The following is a 14,572-nucleotide window of genomic DNA, read 5'->3' on the forward strand; positions in this document are numbered from 1 at the left end:
CGGTCGTTCGGCTGACCATTCTTATACTTTCACCTGGGAAGGACCACGTTGGTTCCTCCATCAACGCTGGGAACTTAGGCAACTCACCACGTATCTCCCAACATCACAGCCTCCTTCAATTCAATATGTCTAGTTAAACCGGCAATGGATCGCAATTGCGATTTTCTTAATATTATACCCTTCGGAACCTCGTCGCAATGCCAAACTCTGCGGTTGCGACCTCTGTTAAAGGTGCCACGGTCCTCGTCCTCCTCCAGGTCAGCTCGAGGGCATTGACATTTATCCTCAATCAAACCCTCCTTCGTATCATCTCTCCCGAACTCCTGGCGGTCGCAACTCAGTTGGAGCTCTACTCTATTTCTGTCCTATACTTCTCCCGCGAGAGCGTCCGCGTGGCCGTGCAGCGACAGCCGGACGATGTGCAGACTGTGGTGAATCTCTCCTACATCAGTCTTGCCCTTGGCCCCGTGTTTGCTCTGGTGCTTGGGACGCTGTATCTACGGTCTGCCAACTATCCCGTCTTATACGTGCGAGAGTCCTTGATCATTTACGGGTTCGCTTGTCTTGTCGAATTGCTTTCCGAGCCTGGGTTTGTGGCCGCCCAGCAGAAACTTCTATATGGAATTCGGGGCTCAGTAGAGAGCTTCGCTACCATCGTCAAGTGCCTTATAATTTGCGGACTCGCTTTCTGGGCGCATATCAATGGGTTGAATTACGGAGTTTTGCCATTCGCATACGGACAACTGGCGTTTGCGACGACGCTCTTTCTGGGATACACTGTCCGAGTGAGCCGCCTTGCGGCAAAGCAGAATTTCTCCCTGATTCTGCGGAAGATACGCCCACAGTATGTGCATCGGGGACGCGCTGGCCATCTTAAGCTTACCAGAAGCATACAGACCATCCGAGATACATTACTTTAATGCATTTTCTCGATCGCTATGCAGCCTGGTGTTTAGCCTTTCTCTGCAGTCCAGCGTCAAGTACATCCTCACCCAAGGGGACTCATTAATTATGGCAAACCTGACCACCCTCCACGACCAAGGTGCCTATGCACTGGCGGCCAATTATGGCGGCCTCATTGCACGAATGGTTTTCCAGCCTATCGAGGAGAGTACTAGAAATGTCTTTGCTCGACTTTGCGCGTCCGAGTCGAACGTTACCGAGCCCAAGGAGCAAATCAACCAGGCCAAAGTGTTACTTCAGGATATCCTTCGCATATACAGCCTCATGTCACTCGTGGCGGTTGTTGCTGGGCCAGTTGCAGCACCCTTGCTTCTCCAACTGGTGGCCGGCTCCAAGTGGATAGAAACCGGCTCTGGGGAGATGCTGTCCACGTACTGTTTCTACATCCCTCTTTTGGCATTAAATGGGGTTACGGAAGCATTCGTGGCAGCTGTTGCTAACAAACAGCAGCTCTACCGTCAATCAGTATACATGGGCTTGTTCTTCGCTGCATTTGCTGGATCTGCTTTTCTCTTCTTGCATACTTGGTCACTTGGGGGCCACGGGGTGGTTTATGCAAACTGCTTGAACATGGGATTGCGCATTTTTTGGAATATATCCTTCATCAAGGACTTCTTTAACCATAGGAAGTTGGTAAGCACCCAACCGTCTTGTCGCTTGTGACTCGGACACTGATTTGAGCTGTAGTCATTCACCATCTCCACATCCTTGCCTTCATACGGTTCTCAGGGAATAGCCATAGCTTTCTGGGCATTGCTCAGGAACCGTCGGCTGTATGCGTCAACGTTGCTGGGAAGCCTTGTTCGGGTGGGGCTTGCAGTGGGAGTATACCTCGCGCTATTGTAAGTGAAATATTTGATAGACACAGTTAGCATGTCGCTAACACCTCAGGCTACTCTTCGAACGCACCTTTCTCTGGGGACTGGTACAGAATATCAGGGGTCAGCGAACCAGCGAGCGTTCTTGACGCAATCTATGCAGACCATGTACAACAGAAGTCATGATATTAAAGCATGCTACGCTGCCTGGTGCTTTCTCCTATCGGCGATGCAATATCATATACGTGCCATACTGTCGTTCCATGGAGGACAATGGCATTCAGTGATGGGTGCGAATATCAAAAGGCTTCAGGGATATAACAGGAAGCGACGGCCCAAATCGTAGACCGTGTAGACGCCGGCGACAATACAATTATTCTACAGGATACCTGTTCACTTTCACGTCGTCAAGCCATAGTTAGACCAAAGTAGTTCCATCACTCTGTATTCTGGAATAGCGCTGTACTCGCTGGGGCAGCTATCAGATGCAGGGATGTGACGGGGGTTCACGAACATCCCAAGTTCCATTCAACAACGCGATTCTCCCGTTCCACCCTCCACACCTACTGATGTTCTAGACTGCAGGGTCAGAGCAACCAAATTCCATGATCTGAAGACTGAATGCGACCAGTCCTGCTACGATGGTCGCGTCCGCTGCGGCTGCTCGTTCCCGGCCCACGATGTGATCACCATATACGATGCGGACCGGGTCCCCAAGTTTCGTCGGTGTTGGCACGACACGCTCTCAACGACGGATGCCCTTTGCAGCTCTCTAGATCTGCGAGCTCGTCTTCATCTTCAAGATGGAAGCAGCGCCAGTTCAAAGACCAGTTTACAAGAGAAGCCAAGGTTCAAGGCCTCAAAAGCCGTGCAGCGTTTAAATTGCTCGAGGTATAACACACTGCCCTCTTAAGGAGCTGATGCTAATACCTCCTGTGCGGTAGATTGATGAGAAGCACCACCTTTTCAAACGTGGGGCAACTGTCATCGACTTGGTAAGTGACCCCGAGGTCAAGCGCTAAGACTATCTCTAACACATCGTCGCAGGGTTATGCACCAGGATCGTGGTCACAGGTCCGTACCTCGACGAGCGTTTGTTGCCATAATGGAAGGGGGAGAAAACTAAACGCAGATTAGGTTGCCATATCGCGTACACAACCCAATGGACGGGTGGTGGGAATCGACATGCTCCCCGCGCAACCTCCGAGGGGCGTCTCGACAATTCAAGGCAATTTTCTGTCTCCCGCCGTGCAAGCAGAAGTGCGCACATATGTCCAGGACCCCGCAAGGGGACGGCCGATCCAACGAGGAATCCCACCACCGACTGCAGAAAGTGAAACATCGGAAGAGAGGAGTGAAAGCTACATTGATATGGACCGACACCTGGCAGCGGAAGGCATGGAGCCCATGGGTGGTGTGGTTGAGGAGTTGGAGCAAGCCGAAACCCGTCTGTCGACAAAAGAGAAAGATGTGGCCATGGGGCGTGTGGTGGATGTGGTTCTGAGCGATATGTCTGCACCCTGGCCTCAGACCACTGGTTTCTCGGTGAACTCCGTTAGTGACGCATATACTAGGATGATGAACTCGAGCGGCAACTCCTTTCGAGATCATGCCGGAAGTATGGTGAGCAAGCTCCTCTCTCCTCTGATGTTATATTGATTTAACCAGTTGCATTAGGATCTTTGCATGGCTGCGTTGACGTTCAGTTTCGATACTTTAAAGACGGGTGGCCACTTCGTATGCAAATTCTACCAAGGATCGGAGGAAAAGGCATTTGAAGCTCAACTCAAGAGACTTTTTGAAAAGGTGCATCGCGAGAAGCCCAAGGCGTCTAGAGGAGTACGTCTTTGTTACAATCGATCTCCTGTTCTGGGGGCTAACAGTTTCAGCAATCGAAAGAGGCATACTTCATAGCGTTGAGACGAAAGCCGCTCCCGAGTCGGGAGGAAGTATTCGATACATAATCATCACAGAGTGGCCACGATTTAGAACGTTTCATCGAACAACCCACAAAGTCCTATGCTATCATGATTCAGCTAGCCGACATGCTTTCAAAGTATTCCATCATTACTATGCAATGAACAAAGTCTACTTTCCGGCAACCCCCTTCCGATCTTTCTTCAGAGGGGAGAACTGGAAACCATCTTCTGACGTGATGAATCCACCTTTGATTCCTCCCTTGACACCAAACAACCCACCCTTCGCCAAGGACCGACCTGAAAGTAGACCTTTCCCGGGGATCGGTTTGGACGGGATGCCATCATCTTCGTCGAACAACGTCTTGCCAAGACCGTTGCCTGGAAGTTTTCGCTTTTTCCGCTTCTCCATCGCGGGGTCGTCGTTGAAGGTGGCAAAGGACGCGAGCGATTTCCGGACTTTCGGTACCGGGGCTGCGGTGGGCTTCAACTTGGGAATGGATTGATCCAGTTTCGGAAGGACCTCGTTCTCGGACCCTTCCTCGGCAACCGATTCCAGTTTTGATAAGCGGGCTTTTGTTCTCGACGGTGCGGGTTTAGAGTTCGCCTTTGCTCCGGCCGGGACGAGCGCTTTCGGTTTCGTTGCCGGCTTCTTTGCCGGTTTCTTTGCCGGCTTCTTCGCGACCGCTGACGGGGTTTCTATCTCCTGCTCTTGATCTTCATGGTCTTGTGACTCTCCAGGCCGCTCCGATTGGGTATTGTCGGAGGGGGTGGCATTGGGTGAAGGGCTCTCAGGCAGCACGCTCGTCGATCGATTCAGGAACGGAGTGATGGAGAAGGTGGATTTGTCACCAGGAAGCGTGGATCTCTTGCCACGCTTTGCACGGAAGCCATCTCCAGGAGTACCGATGGTAGCATCGGGATCGAGATCAGTATGGGCCAACTTCCGCTTGGTGCCCTTTGTCTTGGCCTCTTTCTTGTTGACAACCTCCTCTGCGATCTGCGCTTTCTCCAGGCTGCCCTCGACCTCTTTAAGCTTTTCTTTGGTGGACTTAAGCTTGGTCCGAAACGCGTTTAGCTTGTCCTCCAAGACGGCCTTCTGTGCATCCCATTCCGTCAGCCCCTTTTGTAGTGCCTTATCAGCCTTTTCGCGCTCCCGCTTCTCTTTCTGAAGGTCCTTCTTGACACCGTCCAGCTGTGACGTGTCCGATGTGACGTTTTCACTTGCTGTTTGATTTATCCGTCGCTGGTCCTCCAATTCCCCCCGAAGCTTCTCGGCCTCTCGCACGGCATCTTTGTGCTCTTGCCTTGACTCCTGAAGCTCCTCTCGGAGTTGCTCGATCTGCGCCTTGTCGCTAGCACCAGTTTTGGACGCCTTTGCGGAGACGCGCTGGGTTGCTTTCTTTTCGTTTTCAAGTTCGACCTGTAGAGTGGTGACTTCTCGCTGTAGGGCAAGTTTCTCGGAAAGCAATGTCTGGTTCGAGGCAGCTTGTGCCCGCAAATGCTCCAGTTCGGGTTTCATCGTCGAAAGCTCACGCGTGAGTGCCAGCTTCTCAGTCAGAATTTTGGTGGAATCCGTCGAGACCCCTTGTAGGGACAGTATCTCGGCCTAACCCCCGTGGTCAGCGTAGCGCATACAAGATGTAATGTTGACTTACTCTCATGGTCTCGACATCACGGCATTTCTGGCGCAGGTCGTTCGAGAGTCGCTCAACTTGAGCATCAAGTTGTTCAGAACGCGCCAGGGAATCTTCCAATTGTTGTTGAACATCCTCGGTCCTCTCCTCGTCTTCTAGGAGCTGCTCGTTCAGTTGTTCGTTCTCGTCCTCCAGTAGCAGCATTTGGAAGCGCAGATTCCTGATATCTTCGTCCTTGACCACATTTTCGACATTGCTGACGCTTTGCTCATAGTTTTGCTCCAGTCGAGCGGTTTGGAGGGCTTGTCGAAGCTGCGAACACGTCAACCACTGAAAGCGCGATAAGGGACAGGCCTTTCCTACTTCATCGGGCTTCAAGGCCTCGGAGAAATCGGGTCTTTGTGGCATTTTCGAAGAATACGGGGCAAATGATGTGTTAGTCAAGTATGCATCTCCAAATATTCAGCGATAGTGGTCTGGAGTTTGGGTGATGCGACAACGACAACGGTGTTTCGTCTGGTTCAGAGTGGTGGATAGCGGTTGCTGGTCAGGCATCATGTAAACAAACAGTGGGCACGTGACTGACATCATGTGACTCTAATATATACATCACATGACTCTTCCCTATTCTACGGCGGACGACATAAGCCTATCATGCCATTCCGAACATGCAAGCTGTTCGAAAGACAACTGAAGCGTCACAGCGGACATTTCTGAGCAACAACATTGTCAAGAGGAAATCAGGCAGTTGGCCTATCCATTCGTTCCCCAAGCCACCATGAGGTTCTTCCCATTGCTTGTGAGCCTTCTTCCCCTTGGCGTCCTGGGTGCGAAGAAGCCCACCGATCCATTCCAAGACTTCCACAACAAACCAAGCCCCATGAAACTCGTCGACGTCACCTACGATCGATTGACCTCCGCCCCGAGAGATTACACCGTTGCGGTGCTGCTCACGGCTTTAGAGGCGCGGTTCGGATGCGAATTATGTCGGCTGTTCCAGCCCGAATGGGAGCTGTTGGCAAAGAGTTGGAGGAAAGGGGACAGTAGCGGAGAGTCAAGGCTGCTCTTTGGGACACTGGATTTCATAGACGGGAAAGCGACGTTCCAATCGGTATGATCCTCCACCATGACGGCAATAGAGTAACTTCTCCTAACATGATCCAGCTCAATCTCCAAACCGCGCCGGTCTTGTTGATATTCCATCCAACGATTGGTCCGGATGCCAAAGTGGATCCTCAGCCGACACGATTCGATTTCAACGCAGGGTGAGAGAGCCTTAAGGAGTGAATTGCGATCATTACAGTACTAAATTAAATGCAGCCCACAAACCGCCGAGTCCGTCCACGCCATACTTAGTAGGCATCTCCCTAGCGGCCCTCATCCCCCCGTGCGCCGTCCTGTGAACTACGTCAAAATAGTGGTCATCACAACCGCCGTGCTTGGTCTCATTACATTATTTGCCGTTGCCGCACCATATCTTCTACCGATCATCCAGAACCGGAATCTGTGGGCTGCGATCAGCTTGGTCTTGGTCCTAGTCTTTACAAGCGGCCAAATGTTTAATCACATTCGTAAGGTACCTTACGTCGCGGGGAACGGCAAGGGAGGGATCAGCTACTTTGCTGGAGGCTTTCAAAGTCAATTCGGCCTCGAAACCCAGATTATCGCTGGCATATGTGAGCTTCTACTTCCCGATCAACGTCATGCAGAGGAAATGTGCTAACTTGCGTCATAGACGGCATGCTTGCATTCGCCACGATCACCTTGGCTCTCAAAGTTCCAAGAACGGCGGATCCAAAGAGGCAACAAGTAGCTGTGTTCATCTGGAGTGGCATACTCTTCCTTGTTTACAGTTTTCTCCTGAGCGTTTTCCGGATGAAGAACAGCGGATATCCTTTCACGTTACCTCCATTTTGAGCAATGTATCGCCAGTCCGTAACATGTCAGACTTTCGATACTGCCGGAGAGATATAAGAGCTAGGAAGATGTCAAAAGTCCTTGCCCCGAGAAAAACCTATTCCATTGTGTCTGATCTGTCTGGCGTCAAATGTTGAGTTGCACCTGGTGTTCTGGGCGTTGAACTGGCCACGACTTAGACTCTGGTACATTGTGTACATGGGCTACGGTATGTATGAGTTAGACAAGCAGGCCTCACTTGGAACGGCCGGCAAGAAACAAAGAAAACTTTTCGCATATTCAGCGTAGGACCACCGGGCGACCGATCGTCCTTCCGTCTTTGTCTTCACCCAGGGTCATTCGTTATCCAATGTCGCCGAGATATTCCCATTCATGCGTCCAAACCGACTTTTTTCACAGTCCTGGTGTTTACCATGTTGATTCTGAGCTCAGTTCGCTTGACTGTGATACATCCATTTCCAACCAGGAGTTCGCTCGCAGGCATTCCAGCTTCCCTTCTCACCGTCATCCACAATACATTCTGAGGCATCTCAGCCAACCGTGAACACACTTCAGCATCTAGGATCACCAACAAACCATGTTTGATTCTCATTAGACTACGTGGACAATGGGTACCTGGTCATAGATCCACGGCGCCTGATTCAAAGTGACCGTGAAACAAAGAAACATGTGTCTCACACACGACCTCGTGGCAACCGGAACAAAGCCCTTCTATCTTGGGAATTGGAACAGCAGAATTCTGGCGGTCTTGCTTCAGCGCGCCATTCATCTTCACAATATTAATCGGCTTGGCGTCTGGCTTTGTTCACAGCTGGCTATCATTTAGATCCTCTTCTAACCTGACCATAAATATCTCAGCTGCAGACTCGCTCTTCCTTCTATCTTCCCTTTCGATTGTTTTGCCCTACCAAAATCTCTATTGCTTCGAAGCCGGCCTTCGACTTGAATCTATCGTTACGTATAGCATCCGGCGCTCGACGCTCGCCATCATGCGGGTCACTTCGGTTCCATATCGGTCATCCAATCTTGCAATCCCTACATCGCCCTTTTCTCCCATTACTCCAGTCGCCATCAATATCTCCCGACCCAGCAGAGCTGAAAGTCCCCGATCGACGTCCCCAAAAAGCAAGAGAAAGCCCCTCTCCCCACCTCCACAGTCGCCACTGCAGTGGCTCTGGCAATGCCACATCTGCAAGGCATCGTATCCCTTGGGCGTGACCCGACGATGCCTCGTGGACGGACACTACTTCTGCTCCGGGGTCAGCTATGTCAAATCCAAACGGCCCGGCCACCCCAAGGTCCCCAAACGCGGCAAAGCTTGCACCAGTGAATTCGATTATCAAGGGTGGAAGCGGTGGGGCGACTGGCGAAGGGCGGATCAATCCCATACTGCTACCGATGATGGGCGGAACACGCAGAGCGCGCCCAAGGGCTCCAAGAAGAACTGCTGGGACACGTGTGACTTTCCAAGCGAATGTCGGTGGGGAAATCAGTTGGGGGTTCAGTTCGCTCCAGTAACCAACGCAGCACAAGTAACAGCACAGACTCCCTCCTCCCATCCAGAGACGCCTCCGCCTTCGCCTCCAACAACAGATATAACGGCTCCTCCATATTCCGAGCGGGCGGAAGCATTGTCAACCCTGGAGGGCATGTTAAACAAATCCTTTCTCCAACCCCAATCCACGTGGTCGAGCTCGCCATTCAGTGACCAGTGTAGTAGCAGCGCTGGGTCGTCAAAGGATGACTTCTGGTCGGCGCTGATGATTTCTGCCAAACGACGGAAAAGCACGCCGGATGTATCGCCTCTTCACGAGCTAGTGACGATGTCGCGAAGCGAGAATATTGGGAATAAAGGTAAATACAGAGAAATGAAGGTGGGTTTGGCGGATAATGGAGGGGTTCAACCGCGAGCTCCTGCGGTGGACTCGGAGACTGACGATACGGAAATCCAGGATGCGAAAAGAGAGAACGCGAAGAGAGAGAATACACGAGTTGGAGTTCGCGAGGCAGCAGTGGAGATGGACAAATCATCAGCACCCATGGAAGGTGTCGAATTCACTGGGAATTTTGGGATCAAACGAGACTCTGAGAAGCGCATAGTGAGAAGGGCGAGCATCAGAAGTTTGTTCCAAGGGCGGAGTGGTAGTGGTTGAAGCTACTGGCATGAGTGAGGGCATATCAGCGTGGCCTGGATCCTGGATTTTAGGAATAGCTAGTTCTCTGTAGCCAAGATGGTAGACAACAATTGCTGGCAAAATAAATTAGGACGGTCTGAGACCACAGTTAGAGCATATGTATTATAAACTTTCAACGCAATACCAACCCGTTGAATACCTGTGTTCACCTCTGTCCTGATGGTGCTTCATATGGGCCATATCCAGGCCGGGGGAATCGGGGAGAACCGTCGTAATTCCACGAAAACCTCTGGGCCCTGATCGTCCTGGCGGACCATCCAAAAGTCGGGTCTCTCATGCCATGGTACACAATCCAGTCTTCTGTTTCATCCGGGCTCTTGGTGAAGCTGGCATGCCCTACACCAAAAGCTTCTTCCTCGGGGTTCTGGTAAAACACAGGTCCTTCTTCTAACTTTTTCCACGAAGAAAGATCCATAGGATCGTCTCCAACCAGCTCCAGCTGACCCAAACAGTAATTTCTGTTATCCGAGCGAGCGGCAGAGTAGATAATGAATTGCTGGCCGGTCTTTTCATTAACCAGTTGTTGAGGGGCTTCATTGGACGACATGCGAACATTGACGGTTCGATTGTACGGGGTTTTCTCCCAGGGCTTTGTAGGCGCAGAAAGAATTTGCCGCTCCTCGAGTGTAGAACTCACTGTCCAGGGATTGGACACTGTTCGAGTCAGTAAACAGATTGAACGCGAAGGCTTGCCACGTACTCTTTGTGATGCATAGATTTGCGGGCCAGGCATCGTATTGGTTGATCCAACAGCTATAGATGTGGTACAATCCCGATTTGTGCTGGAAATAGGTTCCATCTATCGCGAATTGGTCGTAGGTGTCAAGTTGACTTTTGAAGGTATATTCGGCTTCCCATGGATGTGATACTGACCCTTCTAGAACATACATGCGGTGAAACACAGCTGGACAGTTGTAGTCGCAGAGCATGTCGACTTCAGGAATCGGACTGTCATTGTTCGGGTCGGCGGTGAATATCACGTACCAACGGTCGTCTATCGAGTGCAATTCTGGAGCCCAAATATCCGTAGAGTAATTCGTACCGGGCGGTGGAGTGAAGATTGTCCTTGACTCGGCGTTGTTCCAGTCCCTAGCTGGATGAGTAAGATCGATCAAAGATAGATTAGCGATATGGAACTTTACGTGAGCCTTGGGCTACGCAATAATTCTAGACCGTTGTTGGCCGACAGAATCATGTAGTAGAGCCCATCCTCATAAAGGAACACCCAACTAAGCCGGCGTTAGGAAAGACTTTAGCAACGATAAACCTATGTAGCTCACGGATCCGCCGCCTCCTTCTGTAGAATAGGATTGGTAAACGTCCTTGTATTGTTGGGATGACACGCTCCTATGTCAGAGAAAACCAGAGAGGCCGTTAAAAACCAGGTCGCAAACTTCATGATGCTTTTCAACCACGCGTCAAAATGATAGAAAAGGAGGTAGAGGACATGAATAACTTGAATAAAGAAACATTTTAAAAAGGAATACAAATCGATCGGAAGCATCCAGATCATCGCTGCTTTCCGTCGTTCTGTGTCCACCAAGCGGGGAAGGCGATCGCTACTGGAATGAATGGGTCCGGTAATGAGAGATCAAGAGCGGATGTAACCTGTCAATACCGTAGTCTTCGCGTGCAGTAGTAGCAAAATGAAGGTGTAACCCGGCAGTAACATGGAATATGAAGAACACATGAGCATAGCTTAATAGAAGAGGCTAGACCTAGCCGCGTCTGTCGTGTTCCAGCATCAGATGGAGTGAAAATACTGTGAAATGGATTATGGATAATCGAAGCCCAGATCGAAGCAAGATCGAAGCAAGTGTCGGTATCACTCTAAACAAATTAGGTTAGACTGTAGCTACCTGCTGGCCGGGTAAATCTTGAAATCGGGGGGAAAATCTCACTAGCAATCTTCAAAATATAAATACCACCACCCGTCCTCTCCTCGGATCCCTATAACCGTCTTCTGCCTCCTCTACCATTCGATTGCCCATTTCCTCTCTTACTTCGCCCCGTCCCAATTTCGCACTTCCCACCGATTGAACTATTGCACGCACTATTTACACGGCCGAATTCCCTGCCAACCGACCTATGCGAGATTCCTTCCCCTGCCCAGTCGTTCCATTCTGTTAGGGAGGGGTACATGTACTCTCATCTTCATCGATAATAAACACTGCGAGCCCTCATTAAGATGAGTATTAATAGCACGTGCCTTGACAGGGTCCAAATCGACAAGTTTCATTTCTACCAGCAGTGCGTCGATCGGCTGTTCAACTTCAACGAAATACTGTTCACTGCGCGTATAAACGGACTAATTACAACTTGAACAACTGCGTCCCGGTGGTAAATATAAGGGATATCTGATCAAAGGCAAGATAGGTATCTGAATGCCCTGCGGTCGGTGCCTGTCCGAGTCATTCCTCGCGCTCGACAAGTCGGTGCCATTTGACCTAATAAAGTTCGCACAACGCATTGCGAAGATAATTCCAAGGACCCAAACGCGCCCCTGAACTCAAAGAAACTAACATCATCGACCCAAGGGTATCATTTAACGCTTCGATGGAAAAATCGCCGTCATTCAAGGCTTCTGCGGCACGACCGCCGTGTCGTACTGCGGTGGCGCCTCGTAAGGGACACCACCTGGGTGTTGCCACGATTGTGCCAGGCCCGCTGGATGAAGATTGGATAGTTCCACCGTGGGGTACGGCGTAGTTGGGACAGCGCCTACATACGTAGTTGACGTACCGGTCAAGATTTCCTTCGAATCATCTTGCTTCGAGAGTCTCCGGTAGGTGAATCGTGTCCGGCACACATACGAGATGATGGCAATGAGGATGGCGACGAAGACGGCGCCGACCGCAATGCCGACGATAGCACCAGCGGGCAGCTTCTTTCTTGGTGGTTGTGGAAGCCTGCGGGCATCTAGATTAGCTACGGTTTTCCTTAATAGTGTTCTGCAGAATCTTACGGCGGTAGCTGAATGTTGTTATTGCGGATATAATCAACAACGGGAGTGTCCGTTGGATTCCATGCGACCACTATCCCAGACGCTGTTATAGAGAAAACGCTTTTCGAGTTCCGGTTTGTTGTTGAGGTTTGGGACACATTATATGACGATGGCCGCACCGACGGCCATCCCGGCGTCATACTCCAGAGGTTCGTGATGGTTCTGGCAGATTGAGTACATAGTGGGTACTCGTAAGTTGTTATCCGGGTAGTCCTCCTTCCCCCCTTCGTCGTTCTTACTCTTGTAGATGTACCTTTTTCTGCTAGAAATCCTGAGGGGCAGCAAATATATCTTGATTCCTTGCCCGCCCCCGGCAATCCCGCGGTAAAACTGGCTGCGTAGATAAAGCCTGACGGACATATGCCTGGGGAGTAATATCCTACCGAGGATATGTTTTGGTCGGCGCTGGGCATTAGCTGAGCTATAGCGGTTATCGTTGGTGATGGGGCAATGGTGGTCGTGTAGGTAGACGGCGTCAGTCCGTTGGTAGTTACAACGCTCACCGTAGGCGCAGCGGCAACGTTTGGTATGCATTGCGGATCGTGTCCAGCGTCTTTATGATATCCAAGAAAATAAGAGTTGCCCCATGCCGTTGTCGTTGAGAGACAGGACCCTGGAGGGGTCCATTGCGAATTGAGTACTCCTAGGGAAAGGAGAGTAAGCGTTTGAACCATCGTGGCGTTTACGCCAGGCACGAGAGTTCTGAATAGATCAAAATGCCTGGGAGGATGCCTCCTCAGATGTCCTCCGGATAGTATTTCCACGGTTGGGTCGCTGATGAGATATACTCCGATATCTCCATCGTCGCAGAGACCGACTCTACGTTCCCTTGAGCTCTTTTTAAGGTTCTGATCAAATCTGAGTCACGCGGAACCGTGGAATCACCCCTGGACTGCAATACGACCATAGCCCAAAGGTGAGAATACGTAGTATGGGGGAAACTCGGCTTCTAATCAGCCAAGATGTAAGCCTCCCGCGGATACTTTAGATCCCCGAAAAACGAAAGCTTTCTCCATTCAGCTCTCCTCCAAGCCCCAGCCATAGAGCACAGATGCAGCATGCAGTTGCCGTATTCGATCTTGGCGGGCAGATTGTCATACAGTTACAGTATCTCTCTGTCTTCGATCCCAACTTCAACACCACAACGTGTCGCCAATACCGGCGGGTGTGTGTGCAAAAGTAAGTTCGCTGAAAATTCTAATTAGGTAGCGAAGGGTAGAATCGGTGATATTAATATTTAATACCAGAGCTTGAGTTACTATATAGACCACAAGTACTACCGTGGTCCATGGAGGAGGCGTTTCTTGGCTCGTTCGAACTTCGAACGAATGCGGCTCTGCCAAGTACCAAGTGCCAACCCATGGGTCGTGACCCACTTCTCCCGTTATTCCCAGAATGGAATAATAGCAGCTTACATAGTACGTCCATGTCATGATACGTTCGTACCCCTACCGTGCCTGTTGGCCAACCACCTACTTGGCCAACCACCTACTTGGCCAGTATCACCATCTTCACCACCATCACCAAACGCGTAATTAATATCTCAACCACCATATCATATTACGATGTCAATTCAGAGGAGATACTCCTACAGGCCATTAATGCCTTACAGACCGGTCAATGCAAATCACAAAACGAAGCTGCGGCCCTATTCAACGTCAATCGAGCTACGCTTCAAAACCGCCTCGAGGGCATGTAATCGCGCTCTACAGCTCAACAATCGAACCATGTAACGAGTCAAACTGCACGCCTTTCGGATTGATACCTTTGGGAGAAGATATTGGTGGCCTTGTGGACTGCCGATAGATGAAGTATGTCGTCTAACCGTTGACAGTACACGCGAGGTTACTCCAGGGAGTCGAGCACTATGTAGGACGGATTTCTCTCCTCTTTCTCTTCTTCCTTTCCTTCTTCTTTTCCTTCTTCTTTTCCTTCTTCTTTTCCTTCTTCTTTTCCTTCTTCTTCATCTTTCGTTTGGTCCGATACTAGCTAGAATACAATAGCCATGTTCTAAAAGGCTCCCCTTCTACGCATCATGACATCTAGAATCAGTCTGCAACCGCTCGCTATCTCAAAGCAAACGTTATCTAGAAAGGTGTGTCTCTACAAGCTGCTTGGCTCC

The 14,572-nt window shown here is 50.5% G+C and overlaps 7 protein-coding genes across 7 annotated transcripts; 4 read left to right on the forward strand and 3 right to left on the reverse strand.

Annotated features, from left to right (window-relative positions):
* Positions 1–72: 72 nt before the first annotated feature.
* Positions 73–2,166, forward strand: P152DRAFT_442553 (Rft-1-domain-containing protein). The gene is made up of 4 exons (XM_033677749.1): positions 73–844; positions 897–1,596; positions 1,651–1,805; positions 1,855–2,166. Exons 1-4 carry the CDS (start codon positions 198–200, stop codon positions 1,928–1,930), a joined length of 1,578 nt encoding a protein of 525 aa, XP_033530636.1. The 5' UTR covers positions 73–197; the 3' UTR covers positions 1,931–2,166.
* An 81-nt stretch (positions 2,167–2,247) lies between these two features.
* P152DRAFT_461869 (FtsJ-domain-containing protein) lies at positions 2,248–3,786 on the forward strand. Its single transcript, XM_033680215.1, has 5 exons — positions 2,248–2,672; positions 2,726–2,776; positions 2,829–2,855; positions 2,919–3,404; positions 3,459–3,786. Exons 1-5 carry the CDS (start codon positions 2,403–2,405, stop codon positions 3,693–3,695), a joined length of 1,071 nt encoding a protein of 356 aa, XP_033530637.1. The 5' UTR covers positions 2,248–2,402; the 3' UTR covers positions 3,696–3,786.
* P152DRAFT_461870 (uncharacterized protein) lies at positions 3,761–5,850 on the reverse strand. Its single transcript, XM_033680216.1, has 3 exons — positions 5,698–5,850; positions 5,356–5,646; positions 3,761–5,306 (listed from the first exon to the last, which is right to left on the reverse strand). Exons 1-3 carry the CDS (start codon positions 5,740–5,742, stop codon positions 3,870–3,872), a joined length of 1,773 nt encoding a protein of 590 aa, XP_033530638.1. The 5' UTR covers positions 5,743–5,850; the 3' UTR covers positions 3,761–3,869.
* Positions 5,851–6,036: 186 nt separating this feature from the next.
* Positions 6,037–7,436, forward strand: P152DRAFT_173194 (putative dolichyl-diphosphooligosaccharide-protein glycotransferase). Its single transcript, XM_033674113.1, has 4 exons — positions 6,037–6,445; positions 6,499–6,599; positions 6,655–7,010; positions 7,070–7,436. The coding sequence occupies exons 1-4, from the start codon at positions 6,113–6,115 to the stop codon at positions 7,249–7,251; spliced, it is 972 nt and encodes a 323-aa protein (XP_033530639.1). The 5' UTR covers positions 6,037–6,112; the 3' UTR covers positions 7,252–7,436.
* Positions 7,437–8,240: 804 nt separating this feature from the next.
* On the forward strand, positions 8,241–8,504 carry P152DRAFT_379577 (uncharacterized protein; the record flags this gene model as incomplete). Its single annotated transcript, XM_033675702.1, has 1 exon — positions 8,241–8,504. A coding segment is annotated over one exon (264 nt), but the record flags the coding sequence as incomplete, so codon positions are not given.
* A 1,024-nt stretch (positions 8,505–9,528) lies between these two features.
* P152DRAFT_461873 (alpha-N-arab-like proteininofuranosidase) lies at positions 9,529–11,190 on the reverse strand. Its single transcript, XM_033680217.1, has 4 exons — positions 10,727–11,190; positions 10,589–10,675; positions 10,147–10,535; positions 9,529–10,100 (listed from the first exon to the last, which is right to left on the reverse strand). The coding sequence occupies exons 1-4, from the start codon at positions 10,843–10,845 to the stop codon at positions 9,592–9,594; spliced, it is 1,104 nt and encodes a 367-aa protein (XP_033530641.1). The 5' UTR covers positions 10,846–11,190; the 3' UTR covers positions 9,529–9,591.
* A 971-nt stretch (positions 11,191–12,161) lies between these two features.
* Positions 12,162–13,353, reverse strand: P152DRAFT_173266 (uncharacterized protein). The gene has a single exon (XM_033674115.1). The coding sequence runs from the start codon at positions 13,122–13,124 to the stop codon at positions 12,408–12,410; it is 717 nt and encodes a 238-aa protein (XP_033530642.1). The 5' UTR covers positions 13,125–13,353; the 3' UTR covers positions 12,162–12,407.
* Between the last annotated feature and the right edge of the window lie 1,219 nt (positions 13,354–14,572).

The sequence above is a fragment of the Eremomyces bilateralis genome (genome assembly GCF_010015585.1).
Source record: "Eremomyces bilateralis CBS 781.70 unplaced genomic scaffold P152scaffold_28, whole genome shotgun sequence".
In the NCBI taxonomy this organism is placed as follows: domain Eukaryota; kingdom Fungi; phylum Ascomycota; class Dothideomycetes; order Eremomycetales; family Eremomycetaceae; genus Eremomyces; species Eremomyces bilateralis.

What these genes read in the sequence shown, in the direction of transcription:
- P152DRAFT_461873 (XM_033680217.1), bottom strand. Translation starts at nt 10,845, where the DNA reads ATGAAGTTTGCGACCTGGTTTTTAACGGCCTCTCTGGTTTTCTCTGAC. An exon ending in CAGAAGGAGGCGGCGGATCC is followed by an intron (nt 10,676 to 10,726) that starts GTGAGCTACATA and finishes ACGCCGGCTTAG; the next exon opens with TTGGGTGTTCCTTTATGAGG. An exon ending in TTGCGTAGCCCAAGGCTCAC is followed by an intron (nt 10,536 to 10,588) that starts GTAAAGTTCCAT and finishes TCATCCAGCTAG; the next exon opens with GGACTGGAACAACGCCGAGT.
- P152DRAFT_173194 (XM_033674113.1), top strand. Translation starts at nt 6,113, where the DNA reads ATGAGGTTCTTCCCATTGCTTGTGAGCCTTCTTCCCCTTGGCGTCCTG. An exon ending in CGATTCGATTTCAACGCAGG is followed by an intron (nt 6,600 to 6,654) that starts GTGAGAGAGCCT and finishes AATTAAATGCAG; the next exon opens with CCCACAAACCGCCGAGTCCG. An exon ending in CCAGATTATCGCTGGCATAT is followed by an intron (nt 7,011 to 7,069) that starts GTGAGCTTCTAC and finishes CTTGCGTCATAG; the next exon opens with ACGGCATGCTTGCATTCGCC.
- P152DRAFT_442553 (XM_033677749.1), top strand. Translation starts at nt 198, where the DNA reads ATGCCAAACTCTGCGGTTGCGACCTCTGTTAAAGGTGCCACGGTCCTC. An exon ending in CTGCGGAAGATACGCCCACA is followed by an intron (nt 845 to 896) that starts GTATGTGCATCG and finishes AGAAGCATACAG; the next exon opens with ACCATCCGAGATACATTACT. An exon ending in TCTTTAACCATAGGAAGTTG is followed by an intron (nt 1,597 to 1,650) that starts GTAAGCACCCAA and finishes TTTGAGCTGTAG; the next exon opens with TCATTCACCATCTCCACATC.
- P152DRAFT_461869 (XM_033680215.1), top strand. Translation starts at nt 2,403, where the DNA reads ATGCGACCAGTCCTGCTACGATGGTCGCGTCCGCTGCGGCTGCTCGTT. An exon ending in GGGCAACTGTCATCGACTTG is followed by an intron (nt 2,777 to 2,828) that starts GTAAGTGACCCC and finishes ACATCGTCGCAG; the next exon opens with GGTTATGCACCAGGATCGTG. An exon ending in GAGATCATGCCGGAAGTATG is followed by an intron (nt 3,405 to 3,458) that starts GTGAGCAAGCTC and finishes CAGTTGCATTAG; the next exon opens with GATCTTTGCATGGCTGCGTT.
- P152DRAFT_461870 (XM_033680216.1), bottom strand. Translation starts at nt 5,742, where the DNA reads ATGCCACAAAGACCCGATTTCTCCGAGGCCTTGAAGCCCGATGAA. An exon ending in AGGCCTTGAAGCCCGATGAA is followed by an intron (nt 5,647 to 5,697) that starts GTAGGAAAGGCC and finishes ACGTGTTCGCAG; the next exon opens with CTTCGACAAGCCCTCCAAAC. An exon ending in GTGATGTCGAGACCATGAGA is followed by an intron (nt 5,307 to 5,355) that starts GTAAGTCAACAT and finishes CACGGGGGTTAG; the next exon opens with GCCGAGATACTGTCCCTACA.
- P152DRAFT_173266 (XM_033674115.1), bottom strand. Translation starts at nt 13,124, where the DNA reads ATGGTTCAAACGCTTACTCTCCTTTCCCTAGGAGTACTCAATTCGCAA.